The sequence below is a fragment of the Falco cherrug genome, chromosome 11, assembly GCF_023634085.1.
Source record: "Falco cherrug isolate bFalChe1 chromosome 11, bFalChe1.pri, whole genome shotgun sequence".
Classification (NCBI taxonomy): Eukaryota; Metazoa; Chordata; class Aves; order Falconiformes; family Falconidae; genus Falco; species Falco cherrug.
Window position 1 is genome coordinate 19,324,879 of NC_073707.1, and position 17,884 is coordinate 19,342,762.

Consider the following 17,884-nt stretch of genomic DNA (forward strand, 5'->3'; position numbering starts at 1 on the left):
TTGCACCATACTGTTGCATTAATGCAGGCATGATCATTGTCTTGTTGGTGAGTAACGGAGAGAAGAAATCTCAATTCCATTTGTCTGAGCTTCAAAGCCAGAGGATGAAGGAGATGGAAGTTCCGTGAAAACCCCTGGGAATCCATGCTCGTTGCTGCTGTGGTATCCTAGGAGGAGCTGGACTGCCAAAGGTGCCTGGGGCTTTTTTTTTCCCCCAAGGGCCAGCTTCTGAGACTGTGGCACATCCTACTTTTTTGCACTTTTCTCACAATGCTTTGGAAGACAGCAATGGTCCAGCTCCTTGGTGCACCCTTTAGCCTTTGTAAAGTGCTTCTGTTTTCCCTTTTAGATCATAGTTCTTTATGATGACACTGGAAACCAAGAGGTGGTCTTCTGCTTGTCATGTTTGCTCTGGTTCAGCTGAACACAGCGAGAGGCCTCCTGGGGCCCCTTGGGACAAGCACTGTGAGTCTGAATACTCCAGATCTCTTCAGGTTCTTTCTGTCTTGACCAAAAAATCAAGTCCCAAACCAGTGGCAAGTCTCAGTGTGTCCCCCAGACCTCATGTTACCTGTGGTTCCTGGTTTAGCCCCAACATGAAACTTCCACTAGCAGCAAAAGGAGAGTTTAGAAGACAAAGTTTATTGCAAGTGAAGTGAATAAAGATCATCTCTAAAAGCCAAGAGAAACCTGAAGTCACATCTGAGTGGCAAGAGCTGCAGAGGAAGTGGTGAAGCAGCAAGTTGCTATGGAGATCCCTCATTGATAGTCCTGTGTGTGTTTATCTCTGCAGTGAGCTACACACAGGAGGGGGATGTACGCTGCTTCCTCTGGGCTTCAGAAGTCTTTACCACTGTCATGAGTGGCTGATGTCCTAGGTTTGCTGTTCTGATGCGGCTGAAGATCTCAAAGCAGTTGCAGAGCTGCCCAGGAGATGTGCTGCACAAACGTGAGCTGTGTAGTGTTCCTGGGAACTACGCGTGACACTACGCTGCGCTGATGGGCGACATGCAACATCTGGAGGAAAATTTGTAGGCGGTGGGATGTGATTTCTCTTAGGTAATGTTAACCTTCAGGATACTTCCATGTGCCACTTTGCGCCCAGGTGGTGACCCCATAGGTGCTGTCTGGTTACTGAGCACAGTGCTCAAGGGGTGCCAGAGTGTTAGCAAAGCAGCTGCTCTCCCCTGCCTGGTGGGCTCAAGCTGATGGGTATCCCTGTTCCCGGCCAGATGGTGCATGTGACTAATTTGTGGTCTGTTGGCATTGTCATGTAACCTGTTGCTTTGACACCTGGGATGGAGGTGATAGGTGTTAGGAAAAGTTTAGGATTTGAGAAGCGCTTCTTGCATGTCTGGCTTTGAACCTGCAGCTGAGGAACTGCCCCCTGCCAGATGTGTTATTGGTAAAAGGAGGCCAGCCATGGCAGCGCTTTCACACACAGCAATGGCCCTGAAAACAGGCTGGGAGATCGCCCGGGGCAGCTTTCCTCTGCCTGACAGGGCCTTACTTCTGCTTCCCCGCTGGTGCTTTCCCTGCTCCCAAAGGTCTCTGCGTGGGGACACAGCGCCTCCCAGGTGGGCTGCTTCCCCTGGGGCTCCTTGTCTTCCCTGAGAAAAAAAGTCAGGAAAAAATATCAGCACTATCACCTAGAAAAAAATTAAGCGTTCAACACGTCAAACAAAGGTTAGGAAGCTGTGCTAAAGATCTCCACCATGGCCACAACAGGTCAGGAAGGCTGCTTGAGGTCCTGCTTTGCGGAGAGGTGCTGTCAGCAGCCAGGGTAGGGCAGGGGAGCAGGGTGCCTGTGCAGGCTTGCGGCTGCTTCTGCTCAGCGGCACCCAGCTCTGCAACACTGCCACCCAGCGCAACCGGGAACAGGAGTCTCGCTTGGGATTTTAAAAACTTTAGGTCTTAGGAAACCCTGTGTGGCTTTATTTTTCTAGCTCGGAGACCTCCCCTCCCACCCCGGCCCCCGGAGTGTGATGGTGCTGTGTAAATAGCAACGGCAGCACCTGCCTTTCTGCTCGGGGTTTTGAAACATGAGTTTTCAGCTGCTTCTGCAACCACAATGCTGAGAAATGTCTTAGAAACAAACCAAAATCGGTACCAGCAGGTTTCTCAGCCAGCAGCCTGCGCCCTGGGGTTTGGAGAGATGCTACAAATAGCACGAGCATTTGTAAGAGAGCCAGCTCCACCTCCGGAGCCTGGCCTGGAGCCAGATACAGTTAATTCATTCTCAGCAGTGCTGGAAGGGCCACAGGGATGCTACTGATACAGCCGTATCATCCTCTCCCCAGCAGTCTTTGAGGAAGAGAGCAGACCTGTGTCTTTACCTCAAAACGGTGATGTGACGTAATACCTGTGCCCTGACAGAAGCTTCTGGGGAGGCACAAGACAGCCGTGTGCCCAGGTCTCCTGCAGCATGCAGTGCCCTCTCTTGTGGCATCCTGGTAGAGGAGCAGGATGTAGGGAGAGGTGTGCGCGGAGCTGACGAGCTGTGCTGTGAGCACAGTCCTGCCCCAGGCGTGTGGGCGGTGGGGCTGACCGGTGGCACCAGCGTGCTGCTGCAGGAGGCAGCTCTGGGCACAGCGGCCGGCTGAGTCAGTGTTCAGGTGTGGTGGTCACCTACATGGTGCAGTGAAAATGCGGTAATTCACTTTCCTCAGGGTGGTTTAATTTGGTTCCCTGAGGGTGCTTTACCTTAGCACTTTTTGCCAACGGAGCAGTAACGGGTGGGTCTGCCCACCCCCTTGCCTGTGGATGTGTAGCATCGCTTTCCTCTGCCCTTAACAGAGAAGCTGTTTGTGCTTTGGTCCCCTAGGTATGGCCAGGGAGGCATTTTCTAGTCTCTTCTGACAAAATACACCATTATCAGGTTATCCTTCATGAAGAAACCCCCACCATCAAGCAGCTTTGAGCCCTAGGGAACTGATGTGGAGAAAGATCCTGAAGTTTTCTGGCTTTTTGGAAAAATCTGGTTTTTTAAAGAGTGAGGGTTTCTAAGATTCGATGCTACTGCTATGCCATTGCCAGCTACGCAGTTCCGTAGCCCTTGCATCATGAAATTAGCTCCGATACCATGAGTTTTATGGGTTTGCTTTGAAGAGCACATGGTGACATTTGGTCTGCCTATTACCAGTTTCTCGCTCTTGCCTTCCCCTGTGCCTGCCTGTTCCTAGCCAGCATGGCACAAGGTTGTCCACCCCCTGAGCATGGCCCCTTGTATGAAAGCTTTCTCATGCAGGACCTGGCAGATGATGTTGTGAAGAGCAGTGACGTCCCCCAGTCTTTGCCAGCTCCAGCGCACAGCCAGAGCAGCTCTGGTCACCTCTAAGTCTAGCAGATATTCCTTCACGGTGTTTGCCAAGACATTAATACAAGTAGAAATGGTAAAATGAAAGAAAGGATTTCTGCTTTGATTGTAGAGAGGGCATTCCGCAGAGTAACCAGGTAAGAGCTGGTCTGTTTTCATGATGTAACAGGAAGACTTCTGCCTAGAACTGTGATCCAGCACTTCTGGTCCTGGCACTGCCACTGCCTTGTTAAGTGTCCTGAACAAATCCTCTGCCTGCACCAAGCTCCCTTACCATTCCAGCCATCTTTGCCACAGCCCTTCCCATGCTGGAAAAGAGAAAACCAAAAAGTATACATTGTGATGCGATGCAGTACTGTTTCACTCATTTTGTTGTGTAACTGAAGCCAGAACAGGTGTTATCTCCCTTCCCACAGGCCAAATTACTTCTTGTGGCAGAATAAAAAATGTGGCATCTCCAGTCTTCTGCATGAAAGCTGCTATAAGTGACTTATAAAGTCCTCTGAACTTTTATAGCTCCAGGGAGGAAGGTGCCAGGGCTGAGGGCAGACATTAACACTTGTGCTGCTTTTAAATGGGCACCAAGGTTAACCATCACCCCACCGGCACCTTGCCCGGGGACCTTGAACTGCAGCTTGGGTGAAAGCTCTACATTGTCTCTTACTATGTAACTCCAGGGCCCCCCTGGCAGAGCAAAACTGCTCCCAGGGGTGCTGGTGGTACCTGTGACCTTGTGGGGTCAAGCGCTGTAGGAGTCGTTTTCCTGGTGGGACTGTAAGGAGGGTTCCTGTGATGGTCAGCCAGCAGGCTGCCACCACCCCAAGCCCTGGCGTTTCCTTCCCGGGGGTGTTGAAGCGTTTGGAGCACAGCCAAGCACCTTCCCTTTCCAGCTCTGATGAGATGCAACTGGTGCTCCAGGAAGCTTGACTAACAAGGGAGCTGGCAGGAGAGGGAATGCACTCTATCAAGGCCCGATGGCTCCACCATCAGCTGCAGGGAGGGATGTGGCAGTCCCTGTGTCCCACCGGAGACATCCAGTCGGTGGCTGGAGTATGACTATATGGGTTCTCTTCCTATAGAAGGCAGTGCACGAATGCTTGCACAGGTACTGACCCTGGCAGCCCTCCAGAGAAGATGGGGCTCAAGTCCTCCAGTACGGCCAAGGGGCACATTAGCAAAGTGCCTGCAGAAAATCTGCCTGGGGACTTGGGAAAGGCTTTGAGGTGGTGACAGCCACCTTTACAGAGGATGAGACAGTGCGGTGGCTTGCCTCTGGCACGAGGTGGCTTAGAGATGGTGCAGGACAGAGTCAGCGGGGGGGTGCAGTGGTCTGTCTATCATAACAAGGTACTCCAGCACTGAGTTTTCTTGGGGCCCGCACTGGGATGGGGATGGGGATGGTGCTTTTGCCAAGAACTGCTGCTGCGCCACATGCCCATGCAGGTAGCCCCTCTCCTCCCCATCTTCCTCACACGCTCTCAGCCTCCACACGAAGGCCCAGCCTCATCCCCTCCCTGCACACACTCTTCTGCCGCACACCTTTATCAGCAAGTGAGCCCCTAAGACTCTGTAATACCCAAAAGCACATCTGGACCTTCTTTTTCAACCACGGGCACTTTTCCACCCACCCCTGAGCCACGCGTAACCTGCCTGGTTCCCTCAAGCTTTGGGGACACCCGTGCCAGGTGGCCCCTGCCCACCTGCAGCACTAAGAGGAGCAGGAAGCCCCCACCTCGCTGGGGGCACGGCCGGCTCCGGCCCCTGGCTCAGGCAGCTCTCCCTCCTGCAGGCACGGGCAGGAGCCGGCTTCCAGCTCTGCCTGCGCCACAGGCGCTCACAGACTCAGCCAGCCCCAGGTGGATCCATCGCATCCCAAGGAAGTTCCTACACTCCTGTAGGTGTGAGAAGCTTTTGCTCCGTTCCATGGATAACAACCGTTTTGCAAGAATGTCTGGGAATGCAAGGTTTTATGACGTCTGTTGGCATAAACATTCAAGGTAATTGGATAACGCATCCGCTGTCTCAGTCCAGTCTCTTTACACTGGAATACATGCCTGGCTAGTGTCTCTGGGGTGCAGCACAGATAAAAGAACTTTTAACACCGTCTAAACTAATCATTCCTAAAATCTCCCAACTTGGCGGAATGAAACTCACCGTGAATGGTATCTCTGTGCAGCTTCATACTGTAACTACGTATTGAATCAAAGTCAGAGCACTGACCACTGCATTTATGTTGTTTATTTTCTGTGTAACATAAACTCTGGTCTAGCAAACACTTAGGCCTGTGTCTGAAGGCAAGGCATGCGCGGGCTCAGCGCCCTCAGTGCGGCTATTCATGGGCAGGGCCAAACACATATGCCAGTGTCTTCGCGCTCTGCAGCCTCTGCGGAGCGATGAACTCGCTCTTTCAGAAAGGGATTCTTAAAATTCTCCTCTGACCTGTGGTGTGAGACTGGGGGGCGGGCTCAGAGACAAGGGCTGGAAATGCTGTGCTGGCTGGTGAAGTCCATCAGGGCTAAAGTGCCACCCTCGGATCTTCCTGGTGTATATATAAAACTGCCTTTGTCCATAGGAGTGGGGGATATCTGAGGGTCTGAGGCCACCCTCAGAGTCTGTGCATGATTCCTGCACTCCTGGTAGCTGATGTGGGTTGCTGACTTGAAGCTGGCTCCGAAGTGCTCCCGCAGCAGGAGAGCCCACGTCTCTGCTGAGGGGCTCCTCGCTGGGCTGGCAGGATGGCATCATCTGCAGGAGATTTCTTAATAGTGTTTCTTAATGCAATAGAGCCTGTCCTTTCTTTCCGTGAGTGGAGCTGCAGTTACGCACACGTAAATCAATGTCAGGAGGAAGGTGTAGGTTGTATATAGGTCATAGAAAATATAATTGTGCAACTGCATTAACGCATTCCTGAGCTAAGGCGCTGAAATACGGTTTAGCTGCAGAGAATAGGGCTGTGGGTTTTAAATAGCCTTAGTCGGGCGTCTCTTGGATGGAGCTGGTGGTGCTGGGAACAGATCACCGTGCCTCCTCCGGGGGAACAGAAAGTCCCTTTGCAGAAGGCACTCTCAAAAAATGTTTAATGACATTCTTTGAAGTGGTTAAAATATGCATTAGTGTGCTGGGGGCTGCCGAGGAGGTCCAGAAAAAGGCATCACGAGTGTGTGGGGGAATGTGGGAGCTATCCCCCGCGAAATGGGGTGCCTGGCATCTGTGGGAATAACCCAGCAGCAACGTGCAACAACAACAGGTTTTTTACCCTGTTTAGCAGCGTAGAGGACCTTGGTGTGGGGCGCTTCTGGTGCTGAAAAGCCGGGATTAAGGGCACTGCCTGGACTCTGGTTTTCACGGCGAGCACAGGCAGGGGGGAGACGCCGCTGCACCAGATTTCAATCACTGCTCCGGTTCTGCAACGTAGTTCTGTTTGCAGGGATTTGCCTGCTTCTTTCTTATACCTCTTTGTCCTTGTTCTTCTTTCTCTCTGTTTTGTTTTTTTCTGCTCTCCTAAGAGTAGGGATCCCTCTGGCTCCTTTCTCCAGGAACTTGGGCCTCAGCAGCAGTGCCAAGCAGGTCAGGGAGCCTTTCTCAGAGCCCAGGCAGAACCACTGCCAGCCCTGCATGACAGGGTTTGTCCCTTAAATAGCAATATCTTTTTTAGTTTTCCAACTTCTTAAATCTCTCTCTTTTTGTTTTCTTGTGTTTTGAATACCTAATTGGGTAATTCCCAAGGTGGTGAGCTACTCACTAATTGTATATACATGAATCACAACATCTTTCATGCCTTGTTGGACTGAGTTCCTGTATCCCATAGTCCAGTTCACACTTCCCAAAGTCTGTTTACTGCCTTTGGTGTCATAACTGTAATTTGAAATGTTACTCCATTTTACATAAACAGATTTCAAAGCACTTTCTGCCACTCCTAGAAACAGAGGAAAATTCCCACCTGCCTTCCATTTCTCTGTCTTGTTTCCTGCAAGTTCATTTCTGTTTTTATACACATGTCACAACTAGTCTGGCAAAGCCAAAGCCCCATTTCCTTTAGAGGAGGGAGAAAAACAACAAAAATGAACTCACAGGGGAAAAGACAGAGAAAGGGAGGGAAGACACCTCCTGAGTGGGGAACAGCTGTCATTGCAAACGACGTCGTCTCCGTGGTGGGAATCTCAGGATTCCCAGGATATCCTGGGTCCCAGTATATGGCACTCAGCACTGCAGGTCCCACAGAGAGGCTCCAGCAGCGAGGCTTCAAAGGCAGCAGAGCTGAAGACAATCTGTTCATGCATAATGGTGCAAAATGGCCATGCCCATGGCAGCTCTCCCTGTATTTGGGTTGCTCCGACACCATCTGGAGAAGAAAGAGCTTCCTCGTGGGGACAGGCAGGGAGCCCCGGGCTAGTGGCTTTCAGTGCTGGAGCTGGCGGTGTTGCACAAGCGAAGGGTATGCCCAGAGCTCCTGGCCCCTGCAGTGCCTCTGCCAGAGCCTTTTCCTCCTGTGAGAGCCACGGCAGCTTCTTGCCAGTCCTAAGTAATGTCAAGGATCTCACCACAGGGTTGGGAGGACAATATCACTCTGGCTGCTCTCCCATCCCATGGCAGGTGGAAAGCTGCAGGGGGCTTCTCTGCAGCTGCTGAACTCCCAGCTGGGGACACAGTGTGATAAGACAGCCTTTCCCTGGGGAGCCAGGTCCCCAGCAGGCCTGGCCAGCTAAAGCTTCTCTGTTACATAGGTGCCTGATTTCAGGGTGGCCTGGGGTGCGCAATGGGACAACGTCACTTCTGCACTAAGCCAGGTTGGCTGCTGGTAGAACTTCACAGGTGGTGTGGCACTGCCCTGTCCCAGCCCTCAGCTGGATGGGTTTTATCTGCAGCTCCAGCTTATTCTAACAAAGGGGTTTTCTTTGCTGGCAGCACTCAATGCCCTTGGCTCCTCTCCCTAGGGCCAGCCAAACTTTGCCTCTCAAATGGACAACCGAGTAACATGAGAAAATGCCGGCCAACATACCCCATCCATGTGTGACCCGAATGCAGTGCTGCCTTACCCCGTGCACGGAGTGCGACCAGCCTCAGCGTGTATGTGCCTGGCACAAAGGGCTGCCTCACCTGCCCACCCCTGGACATGCTGTGTAGCTCGTGCCACCTCACTCTGTGCGTGCCTTGCACCCGCTCCCACCTCCCAGTGTGCACACGCTGCCCGTACACCCATCCGCACCTCGCAGGCAGCGCTGCCCTGACCTCCAGCCCCCGCAGCACTTCACCCTCCATGAGCTGTGCATCCGCCCCATACGCCTGCCTTGCAGCTGCCTCATCACCCAGAAATGTGGGGGAGGCTTCATTCCTGCATGAAGTGTTTGGAGTGTGTCTGGTGCCCCTCTGCTTTGCTCTGGTTTCTCCCCAGCTCTCCTCCGTCCTGTCCTCCTACCCCTGCTCCAGCTTCCTGCCCTTTGATGTGTCTCCCCTCCTCTGCTCCAGGGTATGAACTGCTTACTAGGTGGAGATGACTTCTCCCCACCCCGCAATTAGGTGCAATTATAAGGTCATGCTTTTCCCCAAACCCTTGCTCTGGTGTGCACTGAAGGTGGGTGGGCTCAGGAGCAGAGCTCTGCTCCAGGCTAACAACAGGCAGGACACAGAGCAGGGCCCTGGACCGTGCGGGCGAGCAGTGCCAGTAAGTGTTGGAGGTGGGATGACAGGAGGGTCCTGGCAGTGCGGGGGATGTGGTGGCTGCTGAACATGTCCTGGCCTGGTGGCCCCTAGCAGGGACGCAGCTGCAGCAGCCTGAGCCTGCTCCATTCCAACACAGGAGCAGCAGATGGCTGGGTGCTTCCCGCTGTGGTCAGGCAGAGCCCAGAAATGTGCCCCTGGGGAAGGTGCAGCCAGTGTTTTCCTGGAGACAGGTCCCAGCAGCCAGCTGTCAGCTCTCCTCATCTGTGCTTCACAGCCTTGGCACCCATGGGAGTGCAGCCAGGGAAGGAGCAGGGCTCCGTGGGGGCTCCATGGGCTGCAGCCCCTGGCCTTCTGAAGGTGCTGCCTTTGGCTGGAGGTGGGACCTCTGCATCTGCTTCCGAGGCGTAGGTTTGCTTCCACCGCTGTTGGTGCTGGCTGCGAGGGAGCTGATGGATACAGCAAAGCACACCCCACATGTCATTCTCGCTGGGGGGGTGTCAGCTCTTGGTGGCTCCTGGCTCCTCATCACCTCCTTGGCCATACCCCAGGGGAATGCACGCTCCTGCGGCAGGTTTTGTGGAGCATGGCCGGGTGAATGCCTCACTGCTCCAGGTTGACTTTGGCCGCAGGGTGCCAGGAGCCAAAACTGCAGTGCCCAGCCACCCAGGCATGTCTCTGGCAGGGCAGCCCTTGGGTGCTGGGCAGTGCCTGAAGGCCAGAGGGAGCATGAGCCCCTCCTGCTGCAGCAGGGCAAAAGGCAGGGCTTCATCAGAACTGCTCCTTCCAAGGGCAAAATGCTGCCACCGCAGTCACAGCGTCCTCGCTCCATCCCATAGGGGAGTGCTCCACATGCAGATGTAGATATGTACACAGGCACACCTCCACATGCTTGTCCTCATGCACACGTATCAAATGCTGTGCTGCCGCCAAGGCTGGCCATGCTGTGCTGCCGCCAAGGCTGGCCATGCTGCACTGCTTTCTCCTCTGGTTGCTCAGCAGGATGCAGGCAGCCAAGCTCAGGAGAAAAACTGAGCTTGCCGGCCTGCTGTGTGTGGGAATCCCACCTCCACAGTGCACTGCAGCATGGCAGCACTTGTACCGTTCGGGTCAGGGTGTCTGTCCAGGGTTTTTCTGATTTCTAACCTGTTTGTATAACAAGAGATGCAGATGAACGTGAGGTTTGCAGAGGGTCTGCAGGACACCTCTGGCTTTGACCTAGGCAGCCAGAGAAAACCCGTCACGAACACAGACACAGTGGCTGCCAAACTGCTGAGGGAGCAGTGTGCAGGCAGGGAGAGCCCCTGCGTGCTCCCCTGTCCCGTGCCACGCGCTGCTGGCAGGGCCATGAAGCGGGGACTCCCCTGAGCTATCACCCCTGGCCAATGCTTCTGGGTCTGCATTGGGTGAACCATGCTCAGCCACTGAGGTCCTGGGAGCACCTTGGCTGTGGCCAAGTTTCAGGGCACCCCTTGGCAGCACAGCCCCAGTAAGGGACAGGACTGAGCTACTTGTGGCTCTTGGTGGCATTTAGGCAGCCAGGAGCTCAAGAGTATGTGTGTGTGTGTGTGTGTGTGTATGGCACGTGGAGCAGTGTGTAAAAACACACCTAGAGTGAAAGTCTCAACAGAGATTAGATTAAAAGAAAATGTAATTAAACACAGAGAGCATCCTGTCTATTACTCATCCTTCCTTGCATAACTCTTGGGACTGGCTGCCCTCACAGGTGGCTGCTCTGCTGTCAAAGTCATTTACTGGGCACCTGTTGGAAAAACCGCCAGGTCAGCACAGAACTAATTGCCCCGGCATCTTTCCTTGTAGCGAGATTTAAAAGTCTAGAGGAGAAATTGCTGAGAGTTCTTGCAGCTCCCCAGATGAGCCTGCAAAGCCTCCTGCTACTTAATTCTCCCCATGTACTCCTGTGAGTGACAGTGATGGGGACGAGGACACTGCGGTGGCCCGGAGGGTCTCCAGGGCTCAAGTGGCCCCTGGCAAAGGAGGTTGCACATCCCCTCCTGGGAGCGTGGTGATGACTGCTGCTGGGCCAAGGGGAGCAGGATGGAAGCTGCTGCTGTCCCCAACCCCTCTCAAAGGCTGCGGCACTTCTCCCCTTCCCCTGCTGTTTGCACCCAGGTCCGGGTGCTCTTGTGAGTGGCCAAACAGCAAAGAGCTCTGCAGCTGCGGATCGACACCCAGACACATGGGGTGCCTTTGTTCGCCTGGGTGAGCCGCCAAGTCACAGCCCATCTCCAGCTTCGTACCAGCTGCAGATCTAAAGCAGCTGACTGGCCTGCCAAAAAAACAAAACACGTCGAGGACCAGGGAGTGGCTTGTGCTAGTGCTGAATAATGATGATCCCTGCACGCTTATAAAACGACGAGGCGGAGAGCTCACCACAGAGCTGTTCCTTGCAGCCCTGCTCCTCTGCAGAGCATCACTGCACCTCGTCAGCCAAGGTACGTTTCTGAATTAAGAGATTCAAAATGGGGACTGTGTTTGTGTCTGCAGCGGGGCCCATGCCGTGTGGCTGGAGACAGATAGGGCTTTTCCTTTAAGCCTGGCGAAAATGCTGCCACTGCTCCTGTGGAGGAGTTTCTGGCCAGGGAAGTAGAGCAGCCCCGTGCTGCAGGGTCTGTAGGTGCCGACCTGCCCCAAGCAGAACCTGGAGCGCATGGGCAGCATCCCGGCTCCAGGGGCTGCTTGGGGGTGAGCAACAGAGCTCCTGCCTCTGCTCCGCAGTTCAATGCGTCCTTTCCCTTCTTGCAGCATGCTTTTGGGGGTCAGTTCATGTTTTATTTGAGTCTTGACCAACTTCCCCACCCTGCAGTGCCATGTACATCCTGGCACACAGAGACGCCCCCGGAGGGAGCTGCACTGTCCCTCCCACCGCCTTGCAGTGCCAGCCAGCCCTGGCACACGTGGGGATGTCCCTCTTGCCTTGCAGGCTCCTGCATGCCCACACTGCTTGCTTCCACGTCCCAGGGCCCAGGCTCTGTCCCAGCTCTGGAGCATTTTCGTTGTGCTCCAGCATCTTATAGCTTCCCCTTCCTTCGGCTTTGGACAGATGACAATGCTCCTGTGTGTCCTTGGGCATATATCACCCCTGCATCTTGCTAGGTATCAGATGTGCGTGATGGGTACAAGTGCTCTCACCAGGCATTGCCTTGCTTCCTGTGTTGCTGCTGGGCACAGCCTGAGCACACACAGGGTTTCAGGCTGTTTTGGGCTGGGGACTTCTTTGGCACAGTGCCTTTGTGCTCTTCTCATGATCCTTTTCTCCTTGCTGTGCCCCCAGGGTGCCCTGCTGCACATGTCCTATCCTTCTTGTCATATTTCACACCCAGCTCAGCCATTTTCATTCTCCCCAGGTCCATTTCCCGCCTGCATCCCGGCACAGCCATGCTGGGCACAGCAGTGCAGCTCTCGGTCCTGCTCAGCCTCCTCGGCTTTGGGAAAGGCCAAATGTTTCACATGGGACCATGCCCAGATCCACCAGTGCAAGAAGACTTCGATATCAACAAGGTGTGAAAAACTTCTAAGAATCTCACAGCGGGTAGGGAGTTAGGCTAAGGGGGCACAGGAGGATGGCAAACTGCTGGGTGCCTGGGAGGGGTCGGCAGGTCTGGTCTCAGCACCCTGTGCCGGAGCTGCCAGCGTGGGTCTGTGGCCCCGCTGACCCCCCGCAGCCTCCTGCGCCACCGACATGGGTACTCAAACAAACTGAGCAGGCAAAACTGTGGCGGCAAATGAGCCAGGCCACTCTGCCTCAGCCCTCTTGTGCTAAAAGCGTCTCTTCGGATTTTTTCTATCAGTATTTGGGGAAATGGTACGAGATAGAGAAGCTGCCCTCAAGCTTCGAGAAAGGAAGCTGCATCCAGGCAAATTACTCGCTGAAGGAGAACGGGAAGTTCAAAGTGATCAACAAGGAGATGCTGTAAGTGTTTGTGCTCAGGCCATGTCCTCGTTGCAGCAGTGGCATTCCTGTCACCTCACTTGCCATCCGGGGGGTAATTTTTCTCTAAATTGCCTGTTTCTGGGTCCGGGGGTGCTGGGGGAGGCACCCTGTGGCCACAGTAGCTCTTCTGGGATAATGGGCTTTGCTGTGGTTACGGCAGAGGTGTGGGTCTCTGGTTTCTGCCAGCACTTCGCTGGGGGTCGTCACCAGCCCTCTCTCTCGTCTGAGGTGAGTAATGAGAAACAATTGCACATGGTTACTCCAGTGTGAAATAGCTTGGTTCTCCCCCGTGACTGGTTCAGGATCCCTGGTGATGGCTGAGAAGCTGGATGCCCTGGGTCCTGTCCCTGGGGAGTCACAGGGCTCGTTTATGGGGCGACAGCCACCACCTGATGCCCCTGCGTTCTGAGAGGTGCCGGTGCCCTGTGCTCCTCTCTGCTCTGGAGTAAAGGTACCCGATGAAAAGGGGCAGGGAGGGTGAAGCACATCGTTCATTCTTACTTAAGCAAGTATTTGTCAGCCTTTTTCTGGAGCATTTACCTTGCACCGGTAGTAACTACTGTGTAAGGGGATCGGCAATCATTGCCAGTTTAAATCAGTGAGCAAAGTGAATCCACTGATTGTTCCCTTTATTATACATGATATTTTGCAATTATCCTGAGCCCTCCTGGCCTTTCGCATGGACAGATGCATATATTAATTCATCTGTCTCTACCAGCAGCCCCGGCTGTCGTGGGCTGCTGCTGCAAGTGGCTGAATGAATGAGGGAGTGAGTGGTGAAGGCAGCGCTGTCCCCTGCGCTTCCTGGCATGGATGGGGACTTTGTTCTGGCTCACAATAACAACAACGTAGCAACACATCACTGGTGTCCGGCAGAGAGAAGCGTCCATGCCGCTCGCTGACTGCACAGCGCTGTCTCTGCAGCTCCACTGCTAGGGCAGCGCCTGGCAAACAGCTGGCCATTCACTTGTGCCTGCATTAAGCTGCAGGGGATTCATCTGACCACCGTGCCACCACGGCAGCAGCCGGGGACCCTGAAATGTCAGGAATATTTTGGGTCAGGTGTGCACTGTGCATGGCTCCAGCATTAGCCCCCTGACCTCTGCTGCTGGCAGCATTAGCTTCTCCCTCCTTGGGTGTCCCTGTTCCACAGACAAGCGTGAAACTTTCCTGCCCTGCAGGCAGCATCCAGGTCTTGAGGCATCTGGGGGAAAATGCAATTATAGAACAGGCAGCCTGAGTCACAGGGCTTGCTTGCCAGTGGTCTGAACCAGCAGTGAAACAAACCCTGGCATACCAAGCAGGGGCAGGTAATTTGTGTGCAGAGGAATGTGCTGTGACCTGGAAAAAATGCAGGTGATTAAACAGACGTGAACACAGGTCTTCCACAAGCAGCAGAAGTCGAGCTGCTCCCTGGCACATCCGAGATCAGTGCTGGGATCCTCCCATTCTGTGCAGAGTGAACTTGCTCTCCCTCTTCTCGGTCACTGTCCCACGGCACTGAAGATACCCTGCTGCCAGGGGCACAGGGACAGAGGCACCCTGGGGTGCTGGAGTGGTTTAACCTGGGAGAGCATTTGCCCTGCTGTGCCTAGCCCAGGACCTGGTGTGCCCCGGGTGCTGCTGAAGCCGTCCCTAGGGGCGAGCTGTCCCTCCAGGGATGCTGTGGTTAGCTGGTACATGTTTCAGCCACCTCTTGGCAGGTGGATGCATCAGGAGGGATGATTTAGTGGAAGAAGGAAAAAAAAAAAGTTATTTCACATTCTCCTTATTTCTCACCTTGTTCTCCCCTTAGTTCCAATGGCAAAATCAATGAAGTCGAAGGAGAACTCATGCACATGGATGTAAAGGAGCCGGCCAAGCTGGGCGTCCGCTTTAACTGGTGTAAGTGTGCAGCTGGGAGGGTCGCAGCCCCCACCGTTTTCCCAGTACCCGCTGACCCCATCGTGGGAGGGCAGTGCCTGCACAGAGCACACACCACTGCCAGGTCATCAGGGGTGCAAAACTAGCAAAGCAAGAGGCAAAGCTCCCCTGGTGACTTCAGTGCAGCATGATGGGACAATGGCCAAGGGTTAGTACAGGTGTTGTGACCAGCAGGCAGGGGTTTGGTCATACTTGTACATTTACAGCAGCAGCGCCTGAAGTGGTGGAGCACTCAGATGATCTCAAAGCAAGAAAGACCAGCAGCATCACTATCCCTCTAGGTTGTTTCACAGATGCGAACAGGGAGGGAGGAACGTGGGGGAGGTAGCCCCACAGCCGCTGCAAGGGCTAGGAATAGGCTTGTTTTTCTGAACACAGCGGTATAGCTACTAGCCCACCCTGCCTCTGCTTACAAGCACCTTTTAATAACCATTAATAATATGGGGATTTTTGCTTTTTCTTTCCTTGTCAATGTAATGCATGACAGGGCCCCGCTGAAGCACAGTGCATCTTACTCACTTTGTACAGCACTTTCCTCTGTCCACAGCCAAAAAAGAAGTAGAAAGTGAGCAGAAGTCTCCCCTTGGCTCCCTTTTTACTCTGCTCCCTCGCACCTTTTCCTTGGTTGTTTCATAACACTCACACAAATGGGTTATTTGGAGAAATGGGTGGAGCAAGAGTAGCTGCAAAGAAGATACAATTATTGTTCATGAGCACAGCCAGACTTAATTATGCACTTCTAAGGCATCACCTGCAGCCATTTCACCTGCAGTGCATGCAACCCCAACCGTCCTTGCCAAACATGGACCCCAAAGAACCGCACCTGGCACTCCTAATTGCACCAGAAATAAATCATGGGGCACTTACACCGGCCTACTGCACTCGATCCCACTTTCTGCCTGATGGTTTGATGCTGAAGTGGCTGTCCCTCATCAGATCAGATCAGATCAGATGCTTTGGTGCAGCAGCCTGATGGAGAACAGAATTTGGCCCGGGTGGCTGGTGCTGGTGGATGTGCTGAGCCATGCTGATTCCCAGCACCTGGGTTCTGGCTGGTTCCATGAGGCAGGGCACTCTGCAGCAGTGGGTGATGGGGAGCGAGATGGTGATATGTGCTCTTCAGATCGCCAGTGTCAGCTCTCAGCCATACAGCCCATCCCACCAGCGAGCACCCTCGCACAGGTAGGAGTCCTGATAGGCTTTTATAAATTATAGCTCCCTGTACTGACCACAATTACACAGTTCAGGAGCAGCAAAAGTGGGAACAGCACGAGGAGCCATGGCTCTGGTGCCACAGATCTGTGCAGAGTTGGTTGTACATCGCATACATGGTGCCCTTCTTTCTCCTAGTCATGCCTTCTGCCCCATACTGGGTCATCTCCACTGACTATGAAAACTACTCTCTGGTTTACTCCTGCACTAACATCCTCTGGCTCTTCCACATTGACTATGCCTGGATTATATCAAGAGCTCCTGAGATGCACCCAGAAACCGTGGAGCACCTGAAGAGTGTTCTGCAGTCCTACAAGATTGACACTGACAAAATGATGCCCACGGATCAAGATAACTGTCCCCCTGAGATGTAACTACTGGCACACAGCACCGGACCAGCAATGAACTTTGTTGCTTTATTACCCATTAGAATTTCTCTACATAGCAGAGAAATGTAATAATCCCTTCGCTAACACTAGTTTGCCAGTCCTGAGTTACTCCTTGCTGTCGTTCCCCCTATCGTTCTTCCCCCTTTTTAATCTCGCTCTGACTTTTGCAGAGTAACTGACTCATTCAAAACTAACGAGTGAAGAAAAGAAACCCTGAAGTGCAGACATGAAGCTCTGCTGTTGCTGTGAGTCCTCCAGTATGTCGATGGGAAAGGGTATGAGATGTGATGTGTGGGTATTAGTCCTGGGCAAAAACCTTCCATCACACCCCCCCAGGTTTGTTTCCTTTTTTTGTCTTGATGCTTCTGGGCCTGCTAGGAGTTTACGGTGTCTGAGCTACATTGCGGGCATGGCCTTACCAGCGGCGACATCCAGACACAGTGGGTTGGTCCTGCAGCCTGGGAACTGAGAGAGGGGGTCTTGAGTGCTCTCTGGTGTGGGGCTGTAGGCGTATGTGGCTGCCAGGTCAGAAGGTCTCCTTGCTAGAAATCAGATCTGGCTCTTTGTATCTAAAGTCTAAAAATGTTTCATCATCGCTCCACCCCCAGTGTCTGTATGTGTCCTCTCTTGCCTCTAGTGAGGCTGGGCCTGCTCTCCCAAGGGTCAGCTCTGAGAGTGCCTTGAAGCAGACAGAAAGAGATGGGGATGCTCCCTTGTCCTCTCTTCTGGAGACTTTTCTCCAAACACTAAGAGATGGCAGGCTCTGCCTGACATCCAGCTTACTGCTTTTGTACGTGCCGAGAGCCTGCTGGGCACTGGACCTGCCCTGGCAGGTGCTCACCAGGCACTGCGACAACTGTGCTTGAATAGCATTGATGCAGCTCATTAAAAATGGAATCAAAATATCCGCTTCGGGCCTTTTGTACCTTCCTAGTTGCATGAGCTTTTCAAGCAGGTGTGGGGAGATCAGTGCACGGGGTCTGCCCCTCCTCTGAGGCCGTGGCACCTCCAGAGCAGGAATACGATGCAACATAAGCAACTGTGTCTGAAGTGGAACGGTTTGCTCCAGGAGCCTGGAAGTCTGTTCAGTTCTCTGGGATTGGATGTGTGGGCTTCCCCCATCCTCTGAACCATGCCAGCAAACCAATGTCGCAGCTTTGGCTGGCAGTGACCCCCATGTCCTGCTGCTTTTATTGACATGGAGAAACAAGGATGTGGATCTAGAACACCGTAAACCTGCAGGAATCATTCTACACTTACTGTGGTAGGAGCCTGCTCGGTGTGGGAGTGCAGCAAAGCACTTTCGTGCACTGGGAGGGCTCCAGGAGCTGAGCAGGGAGCTCTTTACCAGCCGGAGGAGGCTGGGCTGGAGGGAGGCCTGGCAGGGGGCAGGAACAACTGCCGTGTTCAGCCTATTCTCCCTTTACACTT

The 17,884-nt window shown here is 53.6% G+C and overlaps 1 protein-coding gene across 2 annotated transcripts; it reads left to right on the forward strand.

The window, feature by feature from the left end:
- The first annotated feature begins 938 nt into the window (after nt 1-938).
- Nucleotides 939-17,356, forward strand: APOD (apolipoprotein D). Of its 2 annotated transcripts, none has more exons than XM_055724022.1 (5): nt 939-1,059; nt 12,343-12,496; nt 12,787-12,908; nt 14,725-14,813; nt 16,203-17,356. In XM_055724022.1, the coding sequence occupies exons 2-5, from the start codon at nt 12,374-12,376 to the stop codon at nt 16,436-16,438; spliced, it is 570 nt and encodes a 189-aa protein (XP_055579997.1). In that variant the 5' UTR covers nt 939-1,059; nt 12,343-12,373; the 3' UTR covers nt 16,439-17,356. The 2 variants fall into 2 exon arrangements, with proteins under 2 accessions (XP_055579997.1, XP_005443705.1); XM_005443648.3 differs by lacking the exon at nt 939-1,059 and adding an exon at nt 10,571-11,430.
- Nucleotides 17,357-17,884: the final 528 nt, after the last annotated feature.